This window comes from Arvicanthis niloticus, chromosome 6 (genome assembly GCF_011762505.2).
Source record: "Arvicanthis niloticus isolate mArvNil1 chromosome 6, mArvNil1.pat.X, whole genome shotgun sequence".
NCBI lineage: Eukaryota > Metazoa > Chordata > Mammalia > Rodentia > Muridae > Arvicanthis > Arvicanthis niloticus.
The window spans coordinates 2,604,137-2,630,571 of NC_047663.1; the positions used below are offsets into that span (position 1 = coordinate 2,604,137).

The window sequence follows — 26,435 nt, forward strand, 5'->3', positions numbered from 1 at the left end:
AGGGGAAGGCACAACCCATTGTGGGTGGTGTTATCCCTAGGCTGGTGGTCCTGGGTTCTATAAGAAAGCAGGCTGAATAAGCCATGTCAACAAGACAGTAAGCAGCACCCTCCATGGCCTCATCATTAGCTCCTGCCAAACCTGACATCTGCAACAGCTTTGAATAGCTTTCCACAGATCCCTTTTCTTCTCATTATAGGTCGTGTTTCTTGGTTTATCATGTGCCTGGTCATATAACAACAATGTTAAAGGTACAATAATGAGGCATAGGAAGTGACTCTGGGATTCAGAACAAGGGGGCTCTGAGGAGGCTCTCCCTGTCTTGAGGCAGCTGTCTCAGGTGAGTGTCCCTGTAATATGCAATGCCCCTCAGTCAAAGGGAACATCATTCTTTATATTGTTCTTCCCGAGATCTTCTGCTTCTCTTCTGTCCATGCTTCTTTCATAAGATTTTATTATGTGTGTCTCTGTGGACACGCATGATTGCCATATGAGTGCTGGAGGCCAGAAGAGGGTGTCTGACCCTTGGAGCTGTAGTTACAGGTGGCTGTGAATTATTGGTCATGGGTGCTGGGAACTGAAAACTTGGGTCCTTTGAAAGAGCAGCCATCTCTTCAGGTCTAAACCCACCTTAAGGACTGGCTGACTCCTGTCCTTTGCTTGGGTCCTCCAAGACCCTATAGGAGAGTGGCACACAGTGTGTTCCTCAGATACCTGGGAGATGGATTCTGATGAGCTTCGGGCAGAGTTTAGCCTGAGTAGGCACCATTCTTCTCAGGCCTCCAGAGCCTGCCAGAGAACTGGGTGGCTGCTGCACAACAATCACAGAGCACTGGACGGCAGGCTATCTATCCCACAGGGTACCACATCTGCAGAGTGCTAGGTGTCCTAGCATAGGTGCTAGGGCATCTCATCTGCAGACTGTTATGTACCAACAGACCACAGATCACTTCATCTGTAGAGTACTAAGTGCTTCGGACCCTCACAGTGGCAAAAATTGGAATCAGCTGGGCACTGTGAGCTTGGTAGGGTGCATGTGCCACTCAGCAGTGAGGCAGCTAGAGAAGGCAAGGGCAGACGTGAGGAGGGGAGGAGAGGCCACTTATACCTACATGAAACTTTTTTCTCTGAGAATTATGTCCAAAGTCTTTTAAAGAAGGAAAGATGAGGAAATAAGGCTTCATGTCAACCAGAAACATTCCAGAATGGTCCTCAGCAAGACGACTGCTGTTAAGTAAACAGCTGTAACAAGCTGGTTAGGAAATTAACTCATAGGCTGGTCCCAGTGCCTGTAGGCAGTTACAAGAACACTGGAAGTGTCGCACATGCAGACTTCAGCATGCTGCAAATGTGAAGCATGGCTGTCTGCTCAGAGCACTGCAGCATCTGTGCTCACAGCTGAGTGCAGCCCTGGGCCAAATGGAGAGGAGTTAAAGTGCCTTTCTCCACCCACTGGAACACAGTGGCCAGCTTTAACCACAGTGAAGCACTGTTAGGAAATACCACCTGCTTCCACAGCCAACTCCTCCAAGATTTCAAATGCAGGTATATCTATCTTTAGGCACAAAAATACTGAAACCAAGCCAAATGAACAAACAAATAAAAAACAAACCTCAAATTGATAACCATGATAACTATCACTCACATGTGTTCATGCAGCACCAGCAAACACAAGTAGCTAGAAGGGGCCAAGCTCCACGCCACACTCAGAGTCTAAGCCACAGACCTGAAGCTTGTCTCCCACACCCACAGACCCGTGCTCTCTGAAGCTCGTCTCCCACACTCACAGACACACTCCCACACTCACACTCTGTGACCACTTCTGCCTCTGCACCTTTGCCCTGGCTTTGCTCCTTGACAGACTCCCAGGAGCCTTTCCATGTGGCTTTGTGGCCAGATATCAAGAAATGTTGCCAATTCTGAACATGCTGATATAGAGGATGAAGATAATACGTTAGAAGAAAAGCCATTCAAAAATGAGCGCCTCAGAAAAGCCTTTTGTTAATGTAAGATGGCCTTTCTGTGTATTTGAATAAGGGCAACACAGAAATGATCAAAATGTATGAGCCCTGTGATCCCCAAAAGCAAGCTTCTAGTTTATCAAGAACATATTTCAATGACACAGGTAAGCAAGCTGTCTCTGAGGGACCCTATTGCTCTGAAACTCACAAAAGAGCTTTCCAGGTCATGGTCCTAGTGTTTACAATTTTGCTGTTGGATGGATTCTTCCTACACAATCCCTGTGCAATGCTGTACATTTGTGTGCGCACGCATGCACACACACGCACGCCGACATGAACAGACTTCTACATCAGTGGCTCTCAGCCTCCCTCATGCTGCTGTGAGCCCAGCCATACAACTATGTCTACATCAGTGGCTCTCCGCCTCCCTCATGCTGCTGTGAGCCCAGCCATACAACTATGTCTACATCAGTGGCTCTCCGCCTCCCTCATGCTGCTGTGAGCCCAGCCATACAACTATGTCTACATCAGTGGCTCTCCGCCTCCCTCATGCTGCTGTGAGCCCAGCCATACAATATGTTTGCTGCCACTTTATAACTGTAATTTTGCTACTGTTACAAATTATAAATATCTGATATGCAGGATCTCTAATATGTGACCCTTTGAAAGAGTTGTTTCCCCTAAATTCTCGACTGTCTCAAAGCAAGCCCAGAAGCGAAGGTGCTGAGGCCAAGGCTGCTCTCTTCGCTTCCCTCCTCTCCTGCCGGCTCTGTGAGCAGCCTGACCACGAGGCAGCTCCATCTACTGCCCACAGTGCCCGACAAGCTGGTTCCAACCCCATGTGGAATACATCTGAAATTACGGGGGCCTTCCCTGTCATCCACAAAGTTCATCTTTGATGCCAACACATCTGCCTGGGTACCCTGCATCTGCTGTCCACTTTTGTACCCAAGGATCTCACAGGCTATGACAACTAGCTGGGTCAAATCCTGAGCCCCTCTTGTGCTGCAGCTTCGTCCTCAGGTGGACCAGAGGGGTTTGATTGAGATGCTGCCTCTCCTGGCTGCTGGTGGAATTGAGAATAGGCTCTTCTCATGGCCCATGCCCTGCACCCACCTCAACTCCTCTCATTCAGGGAGAGCTTCTTCCCCTTCACCTCCTCCCATCAGCCATTTCAGAACCAGAGTTTATTTCTTAGGGTTTTCTGCTCCACAGCTTGCTACAAACAGCCAAAGGCTTTATCCTCTGCCTTCTTCCCAGAACTCTGGATCTTTCTACTGTCCCTTGCCTGCTTGAAGCGTCAGCCTCTAGCCCTTTGTCACAGTCCTGACCCATCCTTGCTGTCAAGGTACACACACTGCCCCACTGGCCTGACTATTCATTTTGTCATACTCATGGCCAGTGACTCCTGTAAGGTGTGACTCTGGCCCCACAATGACTTTTTTTTAAAGCTGTCTGTGCCTGTGTGCCCTAGTTGGCAGCTGAGGTCAAAGATAGGGACAGCTAACCTCTTTGCCACTTATAGAGCTTAGCACAAAGCTCTGTGTATAGGTACCACCTATCTTTGTGGGGGAGAAAAATGGCTGCAGGGCCAGAAGATGTGACAACTGGAAAGTGCTGGGGCTGGGAAGTCACCTGTAAAGAAGGGCCATTAAGGCCCTCCAGGGCCACAGGCAGGATGGGTAAAGACATGGCAGGTGGAAGGCTAAGCTTCGGGACAGGGAAGGAAGGGTATGGCAGGACACAGCTATGGGAGAGGGCAAGCTGAGCTCAGAGCCACTTGCTGCCATTGTCAGGAGCACAGACAACAGCCTTAAGAATGATCAGGGTACAGTCAGAGTGCAGGTGCCACACAGAGTCAGGGGACACACAGAAGACAGAGTGGTCATCTGGCAGCTGGCAGAGACTAGGGCTGGTTTGGTCACCAGAAGTTGATGCTGGGGGAGAGTTTTCTCAACTCTGTAAGAGACAAGGGCTGGGAAGCAGCTCAGGGCCCACAGGCAGAGTGTGGCTTCCCACCGAGGGGGTGAAGGAGGTTACTCACACTGTCCACAGCGAGGATTTTGGCCCAGATGAAGACAAGGAGCGGCCGCAGCTCTCTGGCTGAGCTCTGAAGCAGCTTCAGTACATAGGGGAAGATGCCCACGGACAGGGCCTGGAGGTAAAAGAGTCAGCACAGGTATGAGGCCCCTCTCTACTGCTGCTGGCTTAGATCACTCCTCAAGTCTCCAGCATCACTGGCCTTTCCTCTGCAGGGCCAAGCTGGAGGAACCTTGTTGGATTCTTCTGTCCAATTTTAAACTTCTCTTTTCCCTCCTTCAATGTCATTCTTCTTATTTTTAGGTTTTTCGCCCTCTTCCTTTAATGCTAGCCTGCAAACGATCACTCTTTGTTGACAATATCTAATTATTAAGAACATGATTGAGTGCTAGCCTGCTCAGCCCATAGCACTCTGCACAGACCCTATGCAGGTCATGTCACTGTGTGTCACATACAGTGGATAGCTACTGTCTATACTATGAAATAGATTTCTAATTGTTCCAACAGTATTGTTTTAAACTTCATTATATAATTGTTTATAACTAGGTATGTATGAACATACCTGTATTTTGGAATGCTCCTGTGTGCAGAGGAAGCCAACCTCCTCTCCTTGTTTCTGATGGTCTTGAGCTAACCCTGGAGCTTGCTGACGGCACTAGATTGGCTGTCAGTGATTTTTAGGATACATCCACCTGCCTCTGCCTCCTCCAGTGCTGGACTTGCAGACACTGCCACTGTACTAGTATTTACATGGGTTCTGTGGACCTGAACTCAGGTCCTTATGCTTGTACACAAGCACTCTGCCCACTGGGCCACCTCCCTCCGCCCCTCTTAATAAATTTATTTACATTCCAAATATAAATAAATCCCTCTTCTTGGTTCCCCCTCCAGGAGTTCTTTCCCCTTTCCCCTCTCCCCTCTGTTTCTGAGAGGATGCTCCCCTACCTACCCACCTACTCCCACCTCACTCCGCTAGGATCTCCTTTCCCTGGGGGATCAAGTTTCTACAGGATCAAGTGCATCCTTTCTCACTGAGGCCAGACAAGGCAGTCCTCTGCTACACATGGAGCAGGGGCCATGGCCAGCCCATGTGTGCCCTTCGGTTGGTGTAAGTCATCTTTTTAGCCCCCATTTAAAACCTTTACTCGCAAACAAAGCCAAAAATAAGCTCTGTACAATGCAGGCGGTGGAAGGCTCTAAAGTTCTTTGGTCTGCAGGCTCCCGAGCCCCTCTCTGATTTCCTGATGACATATTTGTTGGAAACATGGATCACTGCTTGGCTCTACTTCTGTTCTGTAAAAAGAGGACTCAGAAGAACAGTTCAGACCTGTACCTAAATCAGTGTGGACGCTGTGAGGTGCAGACTTCGGGGAGGAAAAGGCCATGGAAGGCACGGTCAGCTGCCATGGCTCCTGACCTTCGAGAAGTCTAAACTAGAGGGGACTAACAACGACAAAAGCCCCAGAGCAGCAGGGAGGGAGGACGCCCCTGGCTGGCATGACTATGGCTGCTTCTGCTTCAGAGTTCAGACTGTATCACTGAGTCCAATCTCGGCTTCCCTCCCCCAGGTGAGGCAGAAGACACTCACCAAGCTCACCGCCCAAGGGCCCAAGTCCAAAAATCGTCCCAGCAGGTCCAATGCTCTCAGCCGGTGCACCTGGCTTAGCAGCACCTGGAAAAGTGAGAAAGATACTGAGCCACAACCGAATGACACCTGATGGCCACCCTCTAAGAAAGCTCCAGTGTGAGCTGGTGGCTCTGTAGGGGGTCTGACAATACAACTCAATGGCTTTTTTTTGTAGCTGGGCTTCTGCCTGTACAATTCTTGCTTTAGACAGGCTGAAAATATACTTCATCACCCGAGCAAACTATGGCACCTGCACCAAAAACCAGTATGAGCCTGCACTGTGCTCAGCAGGACTCTCACTGCAGCTCTGCACTCTGTGCAGCACGGTGCATCTCCACTCCCCTTTTCAGTGAGATTATACACAGTGACGACTCTTCCCCTCCCAGTGGAAGCACAGTGTATCCTCTGTAGAAATGTGCCTGGTTTGTTTAAATAGTTCCCATAATGCTAGATGTCACAGACAACTCTGTGACAAATGCCCTAATCTGTACATCTTTTCACAATTGTCTTCTCATGGGAATAAATCAGAGAAGTAAAATTATAGGTTGTAACATCTATAATTAAGAACTAGCCGTTGGCTCGACCACCCCGCCCATTTAACAAAAAGCACCACCCACAACACTTGCTGGATGTGACTGGCCAAAGTATCCACCATCTCTGATTTATCAATGCTCAGTACAAGGCTACAACTCAACAGGGCCTGAAGGAACCTCTTACTGTGGCTACAAGCTGTCAGCTAACGCCTGTTACTGGATGGAAGGAATTCACTGTGGTCCACTGCAGTCTGTATTAAGATCTTTTCTCCTTCTCTAACAAAGCTGGCCCAGGCTTTGGCAACAATAAAGGTTTTCAGGACAAAGCTAGGAAGGTAACAAACTGAGTGAGGCACTCCCTAGCTCCTGTCCTGTCTTTTGTCTACCCCAGGTTTGTTCATTAGGGCTTGCCCCTTGAGTCAGACTGGACTTGGCCTGCGAGAGGACCTGCTGCTTCCGTTTGTCTGAAAGACCACACGGAAGATGGCTCATGTTTGTTCCCAGCTATCACTCCACGTTTAGCATCAGGCTGGCTCTAGAGGTCTTCTCTTTCCCTGAGAGACTGTGGGTTGTAAATGGAACATGAAAAATAAAGTCAATAAAAGCCATTTACAAAAGGACTATTGCCAGACCCCAAAGAACTCGATTACCATGCCCGGCCCTGGAGCAATGCTGTGGGGAGGACCAGCACTACTCTGATGTGCTGCTGCAATAACAGGCAGGTTGGAGAGAGAGCTGTGTGGTGACCCAGGTGACCCAGAGGTGCCCCAAGTGTTGCTGCCATTTACTGGACTCCTGTAGGGACCTCCCCTGCCTAGGCTCTGTCCTACTGTTGTTACTTTTGCTTTGCTGTGGAAACCTCTGGTTACAGTTTCGAGCTCCTCTTGTAGTTCCAGGACTGTCTTAAAACTAACAGGCACATGCAAGAGGAACAGTGAGGATTATTTCCCAATGTCAGAAAAGATGTAACAATAGCATTACCTCCCATTTGACCCAAGGCCATTCTACAAAGTTCCCACTTCAGGAGGAGCAGGCTATTGTTAACTCTATGTTACATGTATTCTTCCTTCTTGCCTCTCTCTCTCTCTCTCTCTTTTTTTTTGGATGGCTGGCTGGCTGGCAGGCTGGGATTCCCAGGGCTTTAGACAGGGAGAAACCCAAGATCTGGGATAGGTGAATCACCTCCTGAGACTGTGAGGCTGGCTGTCCCATGGGACAGACTGTGGGTGGCGGGGAGGGCACTGTGTTCTATGGAAAGAGACTTTTGAGCTGCAGTCATTCTGAGCATTTGGCACAGTGAAGATGGATGGCTGTCTACCACAATGTGATTAGCAGCCCTAGTGAGCAAGCACAAGGCCTTCTTTGAAGGAAGCAAGGCCAGTGTCCTTAGCCAGGTGGAAATCAGACCCATGGCCCATTGTATAGATGAAAGTAACTTGATCAGTGCTTTGGAGAGTGATGGCCCTATTGCTGGCTCTTGACAAGTTCTGCCCCTCTCATTGGGAGGGGAGCCTGCCCTCTACTCCTTCAGAGATGTAGGATGGCTTCCTAACCTTCCAAGTTGGTACCTCCTCATGACTTCACAACTTCTGCCTGAGCTCAACTGCCCCAAAACTTGATAAATAGTATTTTCTGGCTTTTACGGTAAGTTACCAATTCTAGGTGCCAGATCTAGTCAATGGTCCCAGAGTAAAAGGTCTTTTCTTAGTCACAACCTACTTCATCAGCTATTTCCACAAATACACATTTAATAAGACACAACCTTTATGACTTGTCTACCTAGCTGCAATGACAAATCCACTATTCATATCCCTGTCCTATGCCATTTTAGTAACCAAAACTCAGCAGGCAGTAAATGGGTCCCCCAGAACCAGAACATGAATTACTGATACACACAGTCGGTACTGTTTCTTATGAGGACCACAGCAAGGAGTGCTGACGATGGCACCTGGTCTGTCTGTGCTGTTCCAGTATTGGTCAGGAGATGGAATGTTATGGCCTAGTTAGGATCTGCTTGGTGGCCTCACCCTTTCTTCACAGGACAAATGTACATCTCATGCCCTTCCAAACAGAAGGAGGTGGTGGTGCCAAGACTCTGCACCATAGCAAGGTTCATCGGCAGTGGCATTTCATCAGTTCCTAACGTATGGGGGGGTGGGGGAGGAGTGGTGATCTATCCCAATCTATATTTAATTGGGAGAGAAAAAAGGGAATTCAATGGTTTTGCCAAGGGAAGGTCACTGGGAGTAAGCAAGCATCTACTGACTTCAGATCAGATGTACAGCATCAATGCACCATTCATGTGAAGCACAGCCCCATCTCCTGAGGAACAGGTGCCTCAGGCCTGTGGGAAGCAACTGACCTGGAGGACAATGGGCAGTTGCTCTGGGGGACTCCTGTTTTCCACACCCATTGTGAGCCACACCTGGAAAGCCGTCAGCTGCTCAGCAAAGAATGGGCTGTGCTGTGGGAAAAGCAAAAGAGCTGGTTAGGGAGGCAGCTTTCTTTACCTCATCCCTCCATCCTGACAAGGCAGTGACGACAATGGATGGAGCTGGAGGGTACGGGTCATACAGGCTCTGTCAACAGCCTGGACCAGAGACGGGAAGTCTGAATTTGTGGCCTGAGCACTTGGATGTTCCTGTTCAACCGTCAGGGAGGGTGTGACAAGAGGAAACCTGGGAGGGTGAGTGCTGGTAGCTGTGAGGGTCACTGGTTCCTGAGCTCCAGTCAGAGGTGGTTGTGAGCCACCTGAGGTGAGCACTGGGAACTGGACTCCAGTCCTCTGTGGAGCAGCACACACTACTTGCAGGAACACCAGGCCATTTTAAGCCCTGAGCCATGTCTCCAGAACCACTTCTTCACCATTACTATGAGTATTCTTTTGAGAGACAGAGTTTCCATGTCTACCCACACCAGCCTTCAGTTCATCATCTTCCTTCCTCAGCTTCCTGAGAGCTGAGATCACAGGTATGCACCATATTTAGCCTGTTGTTGTTGTTTTTTTTTTTTCCTAAAGTTGAGCTCTAGAGAAGGGACCCAGGACTGACCCTAACTATTAGAGGTCAAGGAGACAGGTGGGACCTACCAAGAAGACAGTGAAGGGAATAGTCTTGAAGATAAGGCAAGGTCATATGGATATGGGGCTTTGGAAGCCCCCTGTGCAGCTGAGTTAGCTGGAGGGGAGCATGACACAGACCTGTGAAGGAACTGTGATGGGAATGGATAGAGAGGAAAGGGAAGAAGAGCTGAGGTCAGGCCTGTAGTCACACTGTGCTTTAATTTCCAAGGACCCGTGAGGGATAGCTTACATGGGTGAGGGCAGAGGCAGTACAGAGTGAGCACCAACACTCCAGCACATAACCATGGAGTAGAGCTGGGGCCTCTGGGTTGGTCAGCATGGAGGCTAATCAAGTCAGTCCCAGAGGACACGGGCCAGGCTGGGAGGGAGTTGCCAAGATCCTTCTGTTCCCATGCTAGAGTTACCACCCACAGGAAGGGTGGCTTGGGTAGGAAGGGAGACAACTGGATTGGAAGAGGCTGGGAAGCAAGAGGCTAGAAGCCTGTGAAATTTCCCATTCTATGCATCACACTCAGAGCCCCACAGAGCTGCCTTCCATGGGCCAAACAGTTCAAAATACAGCAGGGTCTTGTTCCCATGCACATTTTTGGGGGTGGAGGGCTTTCTCTTTTCCCTGGGGGAGACGGCAGTATCCATTAGAGGTGTGCCTGTGAGCCTGGTAGTTAGGGGAAATAGCTGTGCCTCCAACCTGTAGCACACCTTTCCTAAGAACCCATCAGAGCCCGGGTCCCGCAGTACAGGCCCAGTGACATGAGGGTCATGAAGTTCACGTGCCGCTTTGAAGGACGCAGGGCTCTGTGCCATCAGCTCAGACGACGGAGGTCATACGCAGGGCAGCCATGACCTGGAGTGGAGCTCCCTAAGTGCTTTTCTCATTTTCAAATCTCATTCAGTGCCCCCTTTCCTCCAACCCACAGCATCCCAGTGCTTGCCTGTAAATGAGAATCACACACTCTCTAGTCAGCTTCTGACCATGGGTTTTCATGGTGTCCACTGTGGAGCGACCATTCCAAGCAGAGACAGTAATTCCTGACCTAGCCACATGTGGTGGCATGTACTTTGTCATCCCAGCATTGAGGAGACAAAGGCAGGAGATGTCAGCCTGGGTTACACAGTGAGCTCTAGGCCAGCCAGGGTTGCACAGTGAGACCCTTTCTACAAACAAACTCCCAACTCCTTCACCTAATCCTGACCAGAGAAGAGAAGCACATCTTTGCTAGCTGTGGGGCTAAAGCCAAGGGAAAACACTGGTTCAACCACACAGCATGAAGACTGCATAGGCGGCCATATGAGCACTCAGAGCTGGCGACTGGGTCAAGCCTCTCAGGTACCTTGTCAGCAGACCAGAAGGGAACAACCAGGAAGAACTGAGGAATGGCATGTAGCTGTAGCCACTCGTCCGGTCTTCCATGACAGATTGCACAGGGACATGCTGCTGTAGGTTTAAATGGGCCCCATGAGCAAAGCGCCAAAGTGAGAGAGTCAGTCAGGAGGGGCAGAGTCCTGCTCCATGGCAGTGGCTGATCCAGCCAGGTTTACACCGTGGATACAGTACTGTGCTGGCCTTTGTTCTCCTCTGCTCTCCCTTTGCTGGGCCAGGTAACCTGAGCTGGGGTTTGGGGGGCTTGCCACTTGAGTCTGCTCAGTGAGGAGACAGTGATCTCCGTGGTCAGGGGTGTTTACATCATCCCTTGTACAGATACAGAGCCTGCAGAGGAATCTCTATCTCAGCTGCTGTCCCAGGCTGCCTGATGTCTGGGACATTCCTCCTGGCCCCTCTTCCTACCTTGATAAACACCAAGTTGAATGGGGTTCTAATTCCTTCCTAGGTAGAACTTTTTACTTCTGTTAATTCTGAAGATTAATATGTATATTATTTAGTCACGCTGACATACAAAATTACTTGCAAACAATACACATACAAATAAAACAAAACCCAGCCAAAATTCAGCTGTGTGGCTCCAACAACAATAAGATTCAGTATTATACAGAAGTCCGCATTCCCCAACTCAGTATATAACTCTCCCCTAGCTCAGTCCATGCAAGAAGGTTCTCTGAAGAAATGAACAAGTGAGCATAGCATACATATGCAAACACAAAAGGTCAGCGGTAACGGGGCAATCTTGGAAAAGAACACAGCTGGAAGACAGAGTAGCAGCTTCAGCAACATCTGTAAATGCCCAGAAACAAAACTATGAACCCAGTGCCTGGACAAAGCGCCTGACAGGAGTAGAGAAGCTGGAAGCAGCTCACACAGACAGTCACCAGGTCTAGTATGATGACACTCAGAGCAGACACCACATAGATAGCAAACACCTCCTATACAGGGGTCTTGGACGGCTGGCAGAACTCTGAGAGCAGAGCAACACGAAGCTCTGGAAGGGAAGACAACGGCATCTGGGGATGCTCACATCACGTGAGTCAAGATGGCTTTGGACAAGGCAGTAAAGGCCCTAATCATTAGAAAAACTTTACCAAGTAGGAATTTGCTCAACAAGAAAAAAATGTAAAACATGAAAATGTAGTCTGTAGAGTAAGATATTCATAGTGAAACAAAGAACATCAACAGATCCACACCAGCTCAGCAGAAAGATGTATAAAAGATAGACCTCCAGAAGACACGAAACCACACTCTGCTAGCACTGGGAACACATCACTCTTGCATGTCCTGCGCAGCATGAGGGCTACAAACCAAAGACAATGTAGACATCCATCTAGTAGCATCTACTAAACACACATGCGAGTTGGCACTGTCCTACCAGCACCTCAGCAAACAACACTGTGCTCCCAGGGACGTTGTCACTGAGGCCAGAGGACAGTATAGGAGAGGACTTCCCAGATTCCAGAAGTGAAGGTGACTACTTAATATAATACAGTAAGAATGGACAGAATCTCATAAAAGCAGCACTTTAGACAGATCAGGATGACTGACTTGCCCTTTGCCTCAAACTGCACAGTTTCTGGGCCAGGCAGCACTCATTGTGAGGATCTCAAACAGACAATCAAAACCCACACTGGTCATGGCACTGGAAGACATTCTGGAGTCTGCAGACACCATGACTCTTTCTTCTGTGGAAAGGTCTTACAGGCCATATCAAAAGCATACTGTTGGATGGAAGCAGTCAGACACAAAGAGCACATTCTGTGGTCCTCCTCAGGGTTCGCTGTCTGCATGGCAGCAGATAGGCAAAGGTTGCAGAGGGAAGGCGAGGCTTGGTTTGTGGGCTGGTCTGAGAGTGTGTTAGAGTGGTGAAGACTTACCACGCCATACGTTGATGAGGCTTATGACTCTCTACATGTATTCTATACATTCAGAGCAAGTGGAAAGATCGACTAGAAAAGCTACAGCATGGCCCGATCAGTTGCCCCTACACCTCAATGTTCCCTTAACGCAGCATACTGATTTCATGAGGTCAGAGATGACGCAGTGAGAGTCTTGGCAAAGACATCTGGCATGGGAACCCAAGTGCTCACACTGATAGGAGCACAACACAGTGCGTCATCCTGGGAGCTGAGTTCTCATCTCCTAAGCAGAGGGAAGCCAGGATCTGAAGACAACAACACTCAAGTCTTTTTTGTGGGGAGTGGAGGAGGTGTTTAGAGACAGGGTTTCTCTGTGTAGACCAAGCTGGTCTTGAATAAGAGATCTGCCTGGGATTAAAGGCCTACTATCATCACCTAACAAGATGAAACTCTTCTTTTTAAAATTTTACTATACATACTACTTTACTTATGTATATGAGTGCTCTATCTGCATGTAAGCCTGCACGCCAGAAGAGGGCATCAGATCATATAATAGATGTCTGTTAGCCACCATGTGGTTGCTGGGAATTGAACTCAGGACCTCTGGAAGAACAGTCAGTGCTCTTAACTGTTGAGCCATCTCTCCAGACCTACAAGATTAAAGTCTTAATGAGATTTTTTCCAGACATTCATCTGCACCGAGAGGCCCTGTCCCGCCTGTGAGAGCACAAACCCCTAGGACTAATCTGGTTTGCATGGCACCTAAGTGTCATCCTCTATGGAGGTCTCTGGCTCTTAAGGAAACTCGGTCCAGCATTAAGAAGTTTAGGGAAGGCAGGAACACAGGCTTTTTGTTTGGAAGCTAAGCAGTGGATGCTACACGCACCAGGGAAAAACAAGATAAAAACCAAACCAAACCAAACCAAAACCACAACCACCACCAAAAAACCCCAAAAAACCAGACAACACACAGATATACAGACAGAAACATAGACACACAAAGACAGAAACATAGACACACATGCGCATACACACACACACACACACACACACAGAGTGAGTGAGAGGGAGAAAGAGATATATACATACATAAACACACACAGAAACACAGCGAGATGAAAAGAGAAAGACACACACATACATACACAGACAGACAGATACACACACACACACACACACACACACACACACACACACACACACACACACAGAGGCTGTGGGTACAGGGGACCCTGTGTGCAAAGTAACAGCAGAACTCAGGGACTCAGTGGGGGAGAATGGCTGCTGGCTCTAGAGTCCTTCCAACCTTGCTCTAGGCGTCAATGTCTGTGTAGGAAAATGTTATCTCCTTCTACCCAAATAAGCAACAAAGACTAGAACAATATTGACAAAAGGGACCAAGAGATCTTCTTTAAAAGCCTTTTGCCCCATCATTTTAACCTCTGGGCACTCCTGGGGAGCTGGCATAGCCCATGCACACCAAGCGTGCAGTGTGCCAGTGTGCACCCAGCTCAGGCTCAATTCTTGCAGCATGATGCTGACAGACAATGAATGGCCACATAGACAGAAGACGACGCCTCAGCTGAGAACAAAGTTCCCCCAGGATATAGGTTTTCTGCTTCTGGATCACTTGTCAGTGGCCAGTGTTCTCTGGGCAGCCAGTGACTTGTACAAGAACAAATGAGGGCCTGTCATTTGTGTCACTAACTTCTTCCCTAACCACGTGTAACTTCTGTCTAAGCATTTTGGAAACACTCATTCAGTTAGCCATCACATAGTCCCGTAAGTTAGGTTTCCCCAGAATCCCCTTTAAACAAGGAAAGCAGGCTGTTACAGTCCAACCCCAGCCCCACACTAGGCCTATGTCATCTCAGCTTTATGAACGGTGCTGGGAGCTACACTCTTGAGGTCAGGGGCAGGGACTCAGTCAGACCTGGTGTAAAAACTCCCCAAAGGGAAAAACCAAGGGAGTTCTCAGAGGCTGCTAGGAAGGCTCTGGGAAGGGCCACCCACTTGTACACGCCACAAGTAGAAGCAGCTATAGTCTGTGCAGCTGCTCAGCTTCCAGTTGTATGATCTGAGGCTAAGGTAAGTTGGAGAGGAGACGGGCTGGCTTCTGAGGGCAGACAGCCTTTAAGGCTAACCACCTCAGAACCTAACATGCCCCAGGCTGACCTGACCTTGAAAACTCTTGTTAGCTGTATCTTTTTTTCCAGGTAGGTGAACTAAGTCCCTAACACCCAGAATTCTGGGTGCTACACGAAGACCAGGTGTCTACAATGAAGGAACAGGGTCCCCCAGGGAGGGGTCTCCTTGAAGTGGGGACTCACCCTGAAGGCAGTACCCTCTTCGATGATGGTTGGCAGCTGAGAGAGGCAAATGTCCACAGCAAGGTCCCAGGCCTGCCTGGGGAGAGAACAGAGGGCACCCACATTATTAGTTAAGCAGCCTTGGCCCGAGGCCTTCATAGAATGAGCCTCAGCACCAATGGGAACAAACACCCTTCGGCTGGGAAGGGCTGTGTTAGGGGTCTCCAGAGCTGACCGGCTGGCAGACTCATCCAGGCAGTCTGGAGAGAGGTAGACGTGGTAGATGCTGTGGCTCACTCCACCTGCCCAGTGTGACACACTTCTCTCAGAACAAAAAGGATGACAAACTCCTCGTTCCTCTCCAGTGGTTCCTCACTCCATCATGACACTCCCTAACATACAACCGGATTACTCCAAGTATCTAGGGTTCCTGTGGTGGCTGCTGGGTTGGCCTGGGCAGAACAAGGCACTTTGTTGGAAACATCCCTGTCAGCTCAGCAGGGCTAGGGTGGTGCCCTGGCTGTGGACCTGCTATCCCAGAAGGTCAGGTGCTGTCAATATGCTCTACACCTTGTGGGTCAGGCCCTAGCATCCTCTTGCCTGCATGGCTAGGACCTGGCCTGTGTCCAAGAGGCTAAAGCTGTGTTGGTGGTACTGAGCTAAAAGAGGACAGGCAGATAGTCTCTCATGGCCCCAGGTATCACTCAGCACTCTGACAGTGGGCTGATACATCCTTGACCACACATTTGTGCTCAGCAGACAGCCCTGTCTGCGACCCCACCAGGTGAACGCCCACTCCCTGCTCTACTTCAAGCCAGTCCTCGGACTACTCCTCTGCAACCCTGAAGCTCAGGGATGATTTATGCAGCTTCATAAACGCTTCCTCTTACATAATGGGGGACACGGGGACTCGGTGTCTGGGAGCAGACTGGCTACACTTACATAAGGCTCTTTGCCAGAGGCCCCACCCCCCCAGGCTTCTTCTGAAGGATCTGGTGGGTGGGTGGTGGTGGGGAGGACAGTGGTGCTGGGCTACACAGGCTAAAGAGTTTAAAAGCAGGGTTTGATCTTGACTTGGGTATGTATTAAGTATAATTTTATTGATTTCTTAGAGTTTTTAACTTTGAAGTATTTTCAAACTTAGAGGAAAGACCAGCAACATGGTTTCCATGAGGGTGAAACTCACTGGCATGGTGGCATTGCTGTCCCTGAGTTACTTGGTCACTATACACTTGTCTCTCTATGGTGCTCAGAGAAGTGCTAGCCCTTGGTCACACAGGAAGATCCTGTAGTAAGTATTGTACCACAGTCCCCAGTTCAGACTAACTGGGTGTGAGGACCAGATACTCCAGTCCCTCTGTGCAGAGCTTCAGGCTCACCCTGGTTCCCATGAAGCATCGCGGAGATGATCCAGAGCTGGCCTACCTAACGTGCAGGCAGACTGTCCCTCTGGTTGAGTAGCCTGTGGCTTGCACAGACCTAACCTGCTGTTCTTCCCTCTTTACTGAGCCACTGCAGCCTTTTTGTTATCCTATGAGCAAACACCTGACAAAAAGCATTTTGGGGGGAGAGGGATTTATTTGCCTCACAGTTTGGGGTTTTTCCATCTTACTGCAACAGCTGGCCATGTGGAAATGGAGAGGGATAGTGGCTGGAGGCCTGAGTAGGGTGCACAAGGGAGCCAAGCATGTCCTGACTAGGGATGACAACTCAGATCCTGTACATCTTATGATCACGGTAGGGGGAGCAGGAGCCCAAGGATCTCAGGATGGCCTGATCTGGGGTGGGACTTCAGGGCAGCCTAGCCAGGCCAGGGGTCAGCTGAGAGTATCTTCAACTTATGGCAGTCACATTAAAAGGCGGCCACAGTGGAGCCCCAGGAGTCCCTTAATTTAATCATTCCCTGGTATAAATGGCCATACTTCCAAGCACCACAGCCTACATTGTATAAGCAGCCCAGAGTGGCTACATAAGCAACTTTGGAATATGGCTTCCCTGTCACAATGCCTTGTTGTGTGTGGCACAGAAGATGCTATCTCTTCTAACTGTTCTCTCAGACCAAAAGAAGCTCACCCTGGTCCTCTACTTCTAGCACCCAGGGTTACCATGCTTCTCTCTGTCTTCCCTGTGTGTGTGTGTGTACATCGGAGCATAGTTCTCTTCATTCTCCCTCAATGATGCCCTCAAGTGCCACTTAAAACAGATTTTTATCTTTCTTGGTGGCTCTGGTTCATCACTGGACCAGTAGCCATGTCTGAAATACACCCAAACTTTCCAGCCAGTTTCTGGAGTCCCAAGCATCTCCACAGTCATTACTAGACAGCCCCCCTGAATCCTAGACCCTCTCTCTTCTATACTCCTCCTGGCCCCACTGTGGCTACAAGAGCCACACTAACAGACCCATTCCATCCCACTTGCCTTTGCAGGAGTCATCATCACTCCAAGGCTCCTGTTTTGTTCCACCAGTGGAAGGGAACAAAGCCTGGTGGTCCCTGCAACAACATGGGCCAGCCTGCTCTGGGTTCCCCCAATGCTGGTCTTTAACATGGCACTCAGCAGGTCTAGGGCTATGGCTCTATGTGGCCCTTGTCTCTCCAGGAACCAGCCTTACTATCCATGAAGTAAAAAGTGGTAATATACTCCCTGTGGGGTCCCCGGGGGATCATGAGGCAAGGAAAAGGCCTTGGCTGAGCTGTAGACAGGGTGAGGGACAGTCAGAAGGGTACAGCACTTGTCATGAATTCCAAGCTGAAGCTTTGTGCACATGGGCACAGTCACATGGGTGTTGATTTCTCTCATCTTAGGCCAATTTTGGTTTTGGAATAGCAATCTACTCCCTGGCAATTTCCTGGGAAATGCAAAGATTCTTGTTCTTTCTATTTAGACTAATGAGACTTTGGGCTGGAAGGTAACGGGCACATTTTCTGTATGTCTCAATAAAGGACCAAGATAAAAATGGAAACATTAAACTTCAGGATAGATTTAAGATGAGAAAAGTTACTTCTTCTGCACCCCATCTCCCTGTCCCTGCCCCACTGTCCACAGACCACACTCGCATGCAGCCCTGCCCTGCTGACATCTCCCTGCCCCTGCCCCGCTGTCCACAGACCACACTCGCATGCAGCCCTGCCCTGCTGACATCTCCCTGCCCCTGCCCCGCTGTCCACAGACCACACTCGCATGCAGCCCTGCCCTGCTGACATCTCCCTGCCCCTGCCCCGCTGTCCACAGACCACACTCGCATGCAGCCCTGCCCTGCTGACATCTCCCTGCCCCTGCCCCGCTGTCCACAGACCACACTCGCATGCAGCCCTGCCCTGCTGACATCTCCCTGCCCCTGCCCCTGCCCCTGCCCCTGCCCCACTGTCCACAGATCACACTCGCATGCAGCCCTGCCCTGCTGACAGGATTAAGAGGCAATCAGGAGATAATCAAAAGTGGCTCCAACTCTGGGCAATAAATAGCTCCCAGATGCTCAATAAACGCCCGACCGCAGGCAAGCGGGTTCTTGGCAGCATCAGGGGAGACATCTACTCTTTGTTGGGACAGAAGCAAAGTCAATTATTGCAATTAAACTCTATAAAGATGCCTTGAATTTAATCAAATGAAAAGTTTAAATTTCAGGAGTTAGAAGGGTAGAAATTAGGGGAATTGGGGATGGGAAGTGGGAAGTGTATCCGGCAGCTGGCCGACTCCACCAGCTGGAGCCCAGCATGAGCACTTTTGGACCTAAGCAGAGAGAAAGTGCACATATCCGTGTGCTTTCGGCTCAGCTGACATGCTGCCGTGCCACTGTAATCTTGAGACAAACACATTCTAACCCACACACATCTGACCCTGTTTGGTGTGACAGCCTCTGCTGGGCTGTGACCCTACCTAGGTCCCACGTCTAGAAAAACTGAACCCACCACACAGTTCCTTCATCAGACAGTTGGCTCCAGGGTTTTTCACTAGTGTGAAAGGCTTGGTAGACACTGATGAGAAGAGCAAGCCGACAAAGAGGCTGTGGCTTAGGGAAGGGACAGTAGAGAGTAGCTGTGAGGGACACAGAGAAGCAGCAGCCTGTTCAAGACACCAAAGAAAAGAAGACACGGTTGGGACGTTCAAGGCCGCTGGCAGACATGCTCTAAACGGAAGCTCTAAGACGGCTCCCAGAACACAGGCACTTCAGTCCTGCCCGAGGGGGATGGACAGAGGCACTTCCACGAGGCAGAGCACACTGGGCAACCTGGGCACCCTCTCTGGGCCCGACCAGATGACCTCAGCATTTCTCATCAAACTGTAAAATTATATAATCACCTCGTCCTTAGCAGAACAACTGTCCTCTGATGAGCACAAACAGCAGTTGATTAAATGCTGGCTGCATTTTCTCAGCTAAAATTCAACCAATCTTGCAGTCTTAATTTGGGATTCTCAGCTATGGACAAGTGGAAAAGCAGTTTATAAAACACAGTGATAACAGCTGTGCTATGTGTCGGTTTGCGGCACAAGGTACACCATCTCTCTGTATGGCACCAGGGCGCATCAGGTCTCTGTGTCACAGGGGAGGAACAGAGATTGGGAAGAGTAAGGAGGTGTCTGCATTGGTTCCCACAGGGAAGGTCTGTAGACTGAAGGACAGTGGCTGGACGGAGGTGATGGGGGGAGGCAGGCTGGAGGGTACAAGATGAGTCCAGCTGATCTGAACTTGGGACTTCCTCCCTAATCTGCAAGGAGTGGGGGACTTTCTAAGCTGCTGGTTGAGTCACCACCAGGAAGAGCCTGGGTTTTCAGGAAACTGGTTTAGGATGGCAACCGCCCAGGCAGTAGGCTGGAGGAAAGCCTTCCGAGCTAGCGTGGGCTCCATCTGCATTGATCAATCAGAGCAAAAAGCACAGGTTATTACCGCAAAGAAATGCAGGGTTTCAGGACCCCTGAAATTGAGAGTGAAGGAGAACGAGTCCCTGATGGCTTTGCATCAAAAATTAAACAGGAACTGGGCTCTGAGTATTTCATCATCGCCTCCCTCCCTCCCTAGGCAGAGTGCACAAGCACATTGTTGTGCTTCAGCCTCTGTTCTTGTTAGGCTTTGTCCCCTCCCCCACTAGAAATGCAGCCACTCCATCACCACCCAAGGATATAATAACCAGATTTTAAATTATTTATTCTAAAGGCTCTTTTCTGTCTACCTTTCCTGTGAGATCCCCAGGGATGTGTGTGCAGCCATCTATTTATGAGGGAGCAGAAGCCCTGAGCACTATGAAGTTGCATCACTTGGGGTGGGAGATGGCAGAACCAGGAACCCACAAGTCATCCTTCAGAGGTGAGTCCCAGCCAAGACCTAGCAAGAAGCTCGACTCTGCAGTGGCGTGGCCCTCAGGTATAGCTATGGAGTTACAGAGGTGACTGTAGCTCCCATCTCTTTCTCCCTCCCTCCTTCAAGAGTCAGCATTGGTGTTAGGTCAGGCTAACAGGTGTCAAAGGGACAGAAGCAGTGATGAGCCTGTCCACAAGGCCTGAGATGTGGCCCTGGCAGCTGGGGAGAGGTATGGAGATGGTGGGTACACAAGACAAGAAGGCTTGGGAAACCATCTAGACTGTGCTATGGCACAAAACCACAGGAGAAAGGCCAGTGTGTAAGATTCTGGGAGCTTGGACACACAACTCATTCCAGAGGAAGGTAGAACATCTGGCAGAAGGTTTCCATTGACCAAGTGGGTCTCTCAAAGGTGGCTCAGGGGCACACTCTAGACGTGCAGGGTAGAAGTGCTTATGCCAGGGACCAGTGACGTTTCTGTGGTGTGAGTGCTGTGGATGACTTGTGTAGAAACAAAGGCACTGACAGGACTGAACGGCTGCCTTCTTCTTGCTCTATCTGGGACTGTGCTTGTCTGGCCTGGCTTCTCATTCCGTTTAGTCTAAGCAAAGAAAGCTAAGCACAGGGAAAACCTGTCCCTTGGGGAAGGTGCTTGTGTCTCAAGACCTCACATGTCAAGCTCATGCTAGCTTAGGCGGGATGACCCTCTCATACAACCCCTACCACAATGGTGTCATACTATTATAAGATTTTCTAGTCTTCCAGAAAGTTCTCTCATGCTTAGACCACTAGACTCATTCATAGTTCAAATTCCAGGGAGAGTACTTGGTGAGAATTATGTTGGAATGTGGACATCCCAGCTTATCATACAGGGAGATTCTAGAACAAGACTCACAGCCAGATGCCTCAAGTAGCAGTGTTTCTTAGTAACAAATGCTAAGAAACCATCCCAGCACACACAGGCTGAGGATGAAGCAGTACAGAGGCTAGTCTCTGGGAAATACAAGACGCCCAGGGCCCAAGAAGGAGGCAGAATGGAATCAAATGTCACTCCCCACGCCTGCCACACACCCCTCAGGTCGGAAATATATGAGGTGGTCCAGTAATGCCCTTGACAACCAAGGGAAGTGGAGAGCTTTTTTGAAATGGGGCTTGTTGTACATGGAGCCTCTGATATCCAGGTTAAGTTTTGTCAAGTAACACTCCAAACTGAAGGACCATCCAAGGCAGCCTGGCCAGCAAGTCACACTAGGTGACAGAAGCAGTAGGCACGGGGATTATATTTCACTGTTAGTCTAGCACTTACACATAAGGGCTGGGAAGGAGGATAACTAACCAGCTAGCTTCTCTGAAGGTTGGGGTTACTTGGTAACTTAGTTTCTCACGGGTTTTGGTGGCAGGGAGACCTCTGGGAGAATTTGGGTTGTGGGCTCTGTGCCAAGCAGAGACTACTGAGATAGTTCTCTATTGAGGTCAGACTGAACTCTCTCCTCTCCCTGCCCCTCCCCAGACCCTGAAGTTGCCTTGTCCCATGAAATCCAGGAGGCTGCTAAGCCCTGATCAGTGCATCTTTGCTGTGTTGGCCCTGTCAGCCTATACCCAACTCTGCACAGTTTCTCCGGGAATTGGAAGCAAATGGCGTCACCACGTAATTTCCAGCCCAGAATGGAACTGACTAGTGTTTCCTTTCTCACTCTGTTCATGCTAGCACTGTCACTACTGAAAACCCTCCCCAGAGAACACAGGTCAGAAGCAGGAACGTCTCCTCCTAGAATCACATCTCACTGGCTTCTGTAACTAGAACCTTTCAGATGTACGTATTTAGCACTTCTCAGCATAGAGAATGGAGCCATGATGTCAGGCAAAAGATTTCAAACTGAAGAGGACTTTTAGATACTGTTCAGACTGCACGGGCTCAGGAGGGAGGGAGCTGGCCAGAGGCACTGCTGGCACCTTCTTGTCACTGTGCACAGCTACTTCATGTCCAGGATGGCTGCTGTGCTGAGGTGAGGGGCACCCGAAGCCTGTGTTCTGATAGGCAGACTATGGCTATGGCTAGTGTGGGTCTGAAATGTTTTTTAAGAATACTGTATTAGATCTCAACAGAAAGCAAAATCAGGTGATAATACATCAAACACTGATTTTTGGCTACTTACCAAAAATTGAATGGTCTGACTTATTGGTTTTTTTGTGGCAGGGTTAATTTGAAATTGTGGGCTACTGGCTAGGACTTGGCCACAGGACCTGCTCTTGCTATGCCTTCTGGCTGTGCACTTGTTCTATTGAAAAGGTGTGATGGTTTGTATATGCTTGGCCCAGGGAGTGGCACTATTAGGAGGTGCTGCCTTGTTTGAGTAGGTGTCTCACTGTGGGTATGGGCTTTAGACTCTCACCCTAGCTGCTTGGAAGTCAGTATTCTGCTAGCAGCCTTCAGATGAAGATGCAGAACTCTCAGCTCTGCCTGCCTGGACACTGCCATGTTCCTGCCTTGGTGATAATGGCCTGAACCCCTGAACCTGTAAGTCAGCCTCAATTCAATGTTGTCCCTATAAGAGTTGTCTTGGTCATGGTGTCTGTTCACAGCAGTAAACCCTGACTAAGACAGCAGGTATATTCCAAGCATGCTCATCCCTACACTGTCAACTATCCATTGCCCTCTTCCTTCCTCCTCTCTTTCGAGTCCCATGGCAGACTTGCTGCCACAGAGTCCTAGTACACACGTGGGTTAGCCAAATGGCATCTGTATCTATCACCACATGTAGGATACACAGGCACCTGAGTGAACTAGAGAATTAAATGCGGGGAGCTGAGACCCTTAACTCTGCTCAGGTGACGAGAGTATGGTATGCCCTGAGCATCCGTGTTCTTCATTACTGCATGTCCCTTAAAAGCCTGGCTTTAACTTCTGTACCTCCAAATGAGGAATTAGACATGATAGGAATAAACCAGAGTCTCATCCACTGGTGGCACTGAGTCCAGTGTCAGGTACCTTGTCTCTAACAGCCCACCCAGATCACTCTTCCTTGAAGATGCTGTCCACTGTGCGAGAGAGCCTTCCCTAGCACCCGTCCCACCTCCCGGCAGAACTGAGCAAGGCAAGACCTGGGGAAGCTGAGGCCTGATTAGAACCACACTGTCTCTCAACCAGCAGGTACTTCGTAACTTTGTGTGCGGCAGGGGAGTGTGGTGAGGAGCAGTGAGGCCATGTGTGCTAGACTTCACAGAAAAGAGTTACAGGTGCTAAGTAAATGGCAACCCTTACTTGAATGCCAGCTCTTAAACCAGAACCCCAAGAACTGCTGGGCCATGGAAGGGTATCCTGGTTCTTGGGTTGTGGGTGTTCAGCCACGCCCCTAGAACCCAGGCCCCTGACAAGAGGTCTATCTCCAACCTGCACCCTCAGTCATGTAGGGCACAGGTCTCTACCTCCAGAGATTAAAATATTAATGAGTTATCTAAAAGCAGGGGAGGTGTAGCTAATTAAGTTATTCCCTCCCCCTTTCCCCTCCCTATTTAAGCCAGCCTTCCCCTGGCTTTTTGGGGGGAGCGCGAACCATATACACCCATTCACCACACCATGAACAATAAAAGCTTTGGAAAACTTCTGGACTCTACATGTCTCCTGGGCCTGCTGCCAGGTTTCCAGCCTTCGGAACCCTGAACCTTTCCGACGCAGCCCCTGGCCCGCCCGCAGAGGCTGCGTGAATGTGGGACCCTCCACCAGCGGTGTGGGAAGCTGGCCTGGGACTCTGCCACCGGACCCCCTGACTTTGTCCCTGCCGCCAGACTCCCCTGTGAGTTTTTTCCCCACAAAAAACCTCCTGTCCCTATGATGCCAGCAGCTATAGGACACTCAGCCACCAAGTCCTGTCTACACTGGCCTCTCATGACCACTGCCTAGTGCATCTCTCAGTTCCCAACAGTTCCTTCCCTGGCTACTCGCCTAGCCACCTACAGACCCCAAGTGGGGCAGGCATGCTTCCTGCGGAGCACTCCATCCTGATTCCCCAGACTCTCTGATCGGGCCGCTTCCTCTGGCCCCAGAAGCTCGGATGCATTCTCCATAGCTTACCTTTTGGGGAGCTAAGTGAATGCCCCAGATACTACCTAACTAGTGCAAAGTCCTGGGTTTGATCCCCACGAACTCAAAAGACAACAGAAACTGTGTAAGACCAGAGTCACTTGATGCTGGTCCTCCTGAGCTAGACTACCTCTAAGTCATTAGACACGGAACAGTGGTTTTTGCAGGAGGCTCCCCCTGCCCCTACAGTTTTGATCTCTGCAATCCCTGCTGTAAGCAACATAAAATAGAAGCTGACACCTCAGTAGACATCTAGAAGAACATCAAGCATCTATTTATAGGACAGGAAATGGGAGGTGCAATAGGATCTTAAGGTTCAATCACACATGGGCCAAGGGGAAATGAGAAAGGTGCGTCCCAGTCTACTTCCTACAATGGATGCCCAGCCTGTAGCAGCTCAAGGAACCACCAGAACTTGCCCCACAACTTGTCTTCTGGATAGCTCTCCCTGTTGCTGTCACTTTGCTGGGTGGAGGGCTGGGCTTTTTGCAGAAGTCAATCACCATGAAGTCAGGGAGCACCAGAGTCTTGACTGCCTTGCACTTGTGCTTTACACCAGTCTTGACTCTTGCAGGGCGCACCCAGCCCTCGCAACAAGTGCAGTGGTGTGCAGCTATCCGCACAGGGAAACCCTGCTTGTGTTGGGTATCTCATTGGCTGTGCAGTGCCACGTACAAACTTCTGTGTAATGCATGTGAACTAACATTCAACTTGGGAGTCCTTTCCACATCATTTGAAAAATATCACATGAGATCAAGTCTAGGTACAAAACCTTAGGGAATTTGCTAGTTATGCTTTTATCATGCAAAGAGAGCCCCATTATTTCTTAGGTTTGTTTCTAAGTTTCATTTTATGACAAATAATGCCTTAACTATAATGATTCAATTAAAAAAAACAGCACTTACTGTTTCAAAGGAATAGGAAATCTCCAAAGAGGCCTTTAATTTCAAAGGAATCTCCAGCAGTTTTTAAGAGGTGAGTGTCACTGCTGTCCTGTCTGAAGCCTGCTGTGACTCTCTTCAGCCTTTTCTGTGTATGACAGACTGTGGCATGGAGAGCAGTTATACTGTGGACACATGCAGTGTCATTTAATGTGATATTTAACATATATTTTATATAACAATATGAGAAAGACAGAAACAGAGAGGCAGAGATCCCCACCCCTCTGTGCTAGGCTGGGGCATCCTCAGCTTGCACCTTTGTCAGGAATGTTAACAGAGACATCACCAGCCTTCCTGTGTGCCCTGTCTCTCTAGTGCCTTGCCTTAGACCTACTGAACTCGGTTCCTTTGGTGGATCATAGAGAGCTGCAGGACAGAGTGGACTGGGCAGGGAGGGGTGAGGGTGGAGCACAGGAACTGCTGGAAATTACAAGGGTAAATGGAAGGTGGCAGCCAGGCACTGAGTAGGAGCAAACTGGTTTGGGGAGGGGTCGGTGTCAGGGTTAGAGACCATGACCAGCAGCATTACAGCAAGGGTGAGACCCCATGTCAGTGGTCCTGGTGCCTGGCATCAAGGGGAAAACTCACCGAGATGACTGACCAGTTTTGAGAACAGGCATTGCCAACTCCTGGTCACTTCCAGCATCCAGCTGGAGGGAAGGGCTCTCACCCAACAGGAGTGTGGAGCTGGCTGAGAAATGGGCATACGGGACAGTCACAGGGGTTCTGATGGCCTCAGCAGGCAGCCACTCTATGTGCTACTCCTTATTCTACAAGACCCAGCTGCTTCCTTCAATCCTTCCCTCTGTACTCAGACACCCAAAGCCTCCAGCTGTGAGCCGTAAGCAGTTAGGAAATGCAAGACACTCCTTAAAGTTCAGAGAGTCATATGGCAGCCCTAAAGCCCCTTCTTGCTACCATACGCGCCCCACTACCATACACGCCCCAGCCCCCAGCCTGAGTGTATCAGGAGCTGTGAGGTCTGAGCAGCACAATGGGAGTGCCGGTTAGCTGCTGCGGCTGCTGCTGCTGCGGGCGCTGTCTGCTCATCTGGCTGGAGCTCCACGTCCTTGATGGTAGAGTTGCAGGAGGCCATGCAGGGTCTCCTAGGAAGACGTTGGGCTTGCTAGTGCACAGTAGACTTGAGCCTCGTAGGAGGACCCTGCTTGGAGGACCTGTCCCATAATACACATTGATATAGTGATATGCAATGCTTTCAGCAAGCAAGCAGTGATAGCACAACCGTGCAACTCTTGGCCATGAAGACCCACTCAGCTCTTTTCTGACTACCACACTTTTGTGTAGGGATGCTCGGAGAAACA

The 26,435-nt window shown here is 49.7% G+C and overlaps 1 protein-coding gene across 3 annotated transcripts in view; it reads right to left on the minus strand.

Annotated features, from left to right (window-relative positions):
* The window catches only part of Rptor (regulatory associated protein of MTOR complex 1), a 297,297-nt gene that overhangs the window by 74,846 nt on the left and 196,016 nt on the right, over positions 1–26,435 (minus strand). For 2 of the 3 annotated variants that reach the window (XM_034505602.2, XM_034505601.2), the window contains exons 10-13: positions 14,817–14,892; positions 8,524–8,625; positions 5,590–5,673; positions 4,006–4,116 (exon numbers count right to left, since the gene is read on the minus strand). In XM_034505602.2, the coding sequence (XP_034361493.1) occupies positions 4,006–4,116; positions 5,590–5,673; positions 8,524–8,625; positions 14,817–14,892 (373 nt within the window). Of the gene's footprint in view, positions 1–4,005; positions 4,117–5,589; positions 5,674–8,523; positions 8,626–14,816; positions 14,893–25,077; positions 26,031–26,435 lie in introns of those variants that run through there. The other variant, XM_034505604.2, reaches the window with a different exon arrangement.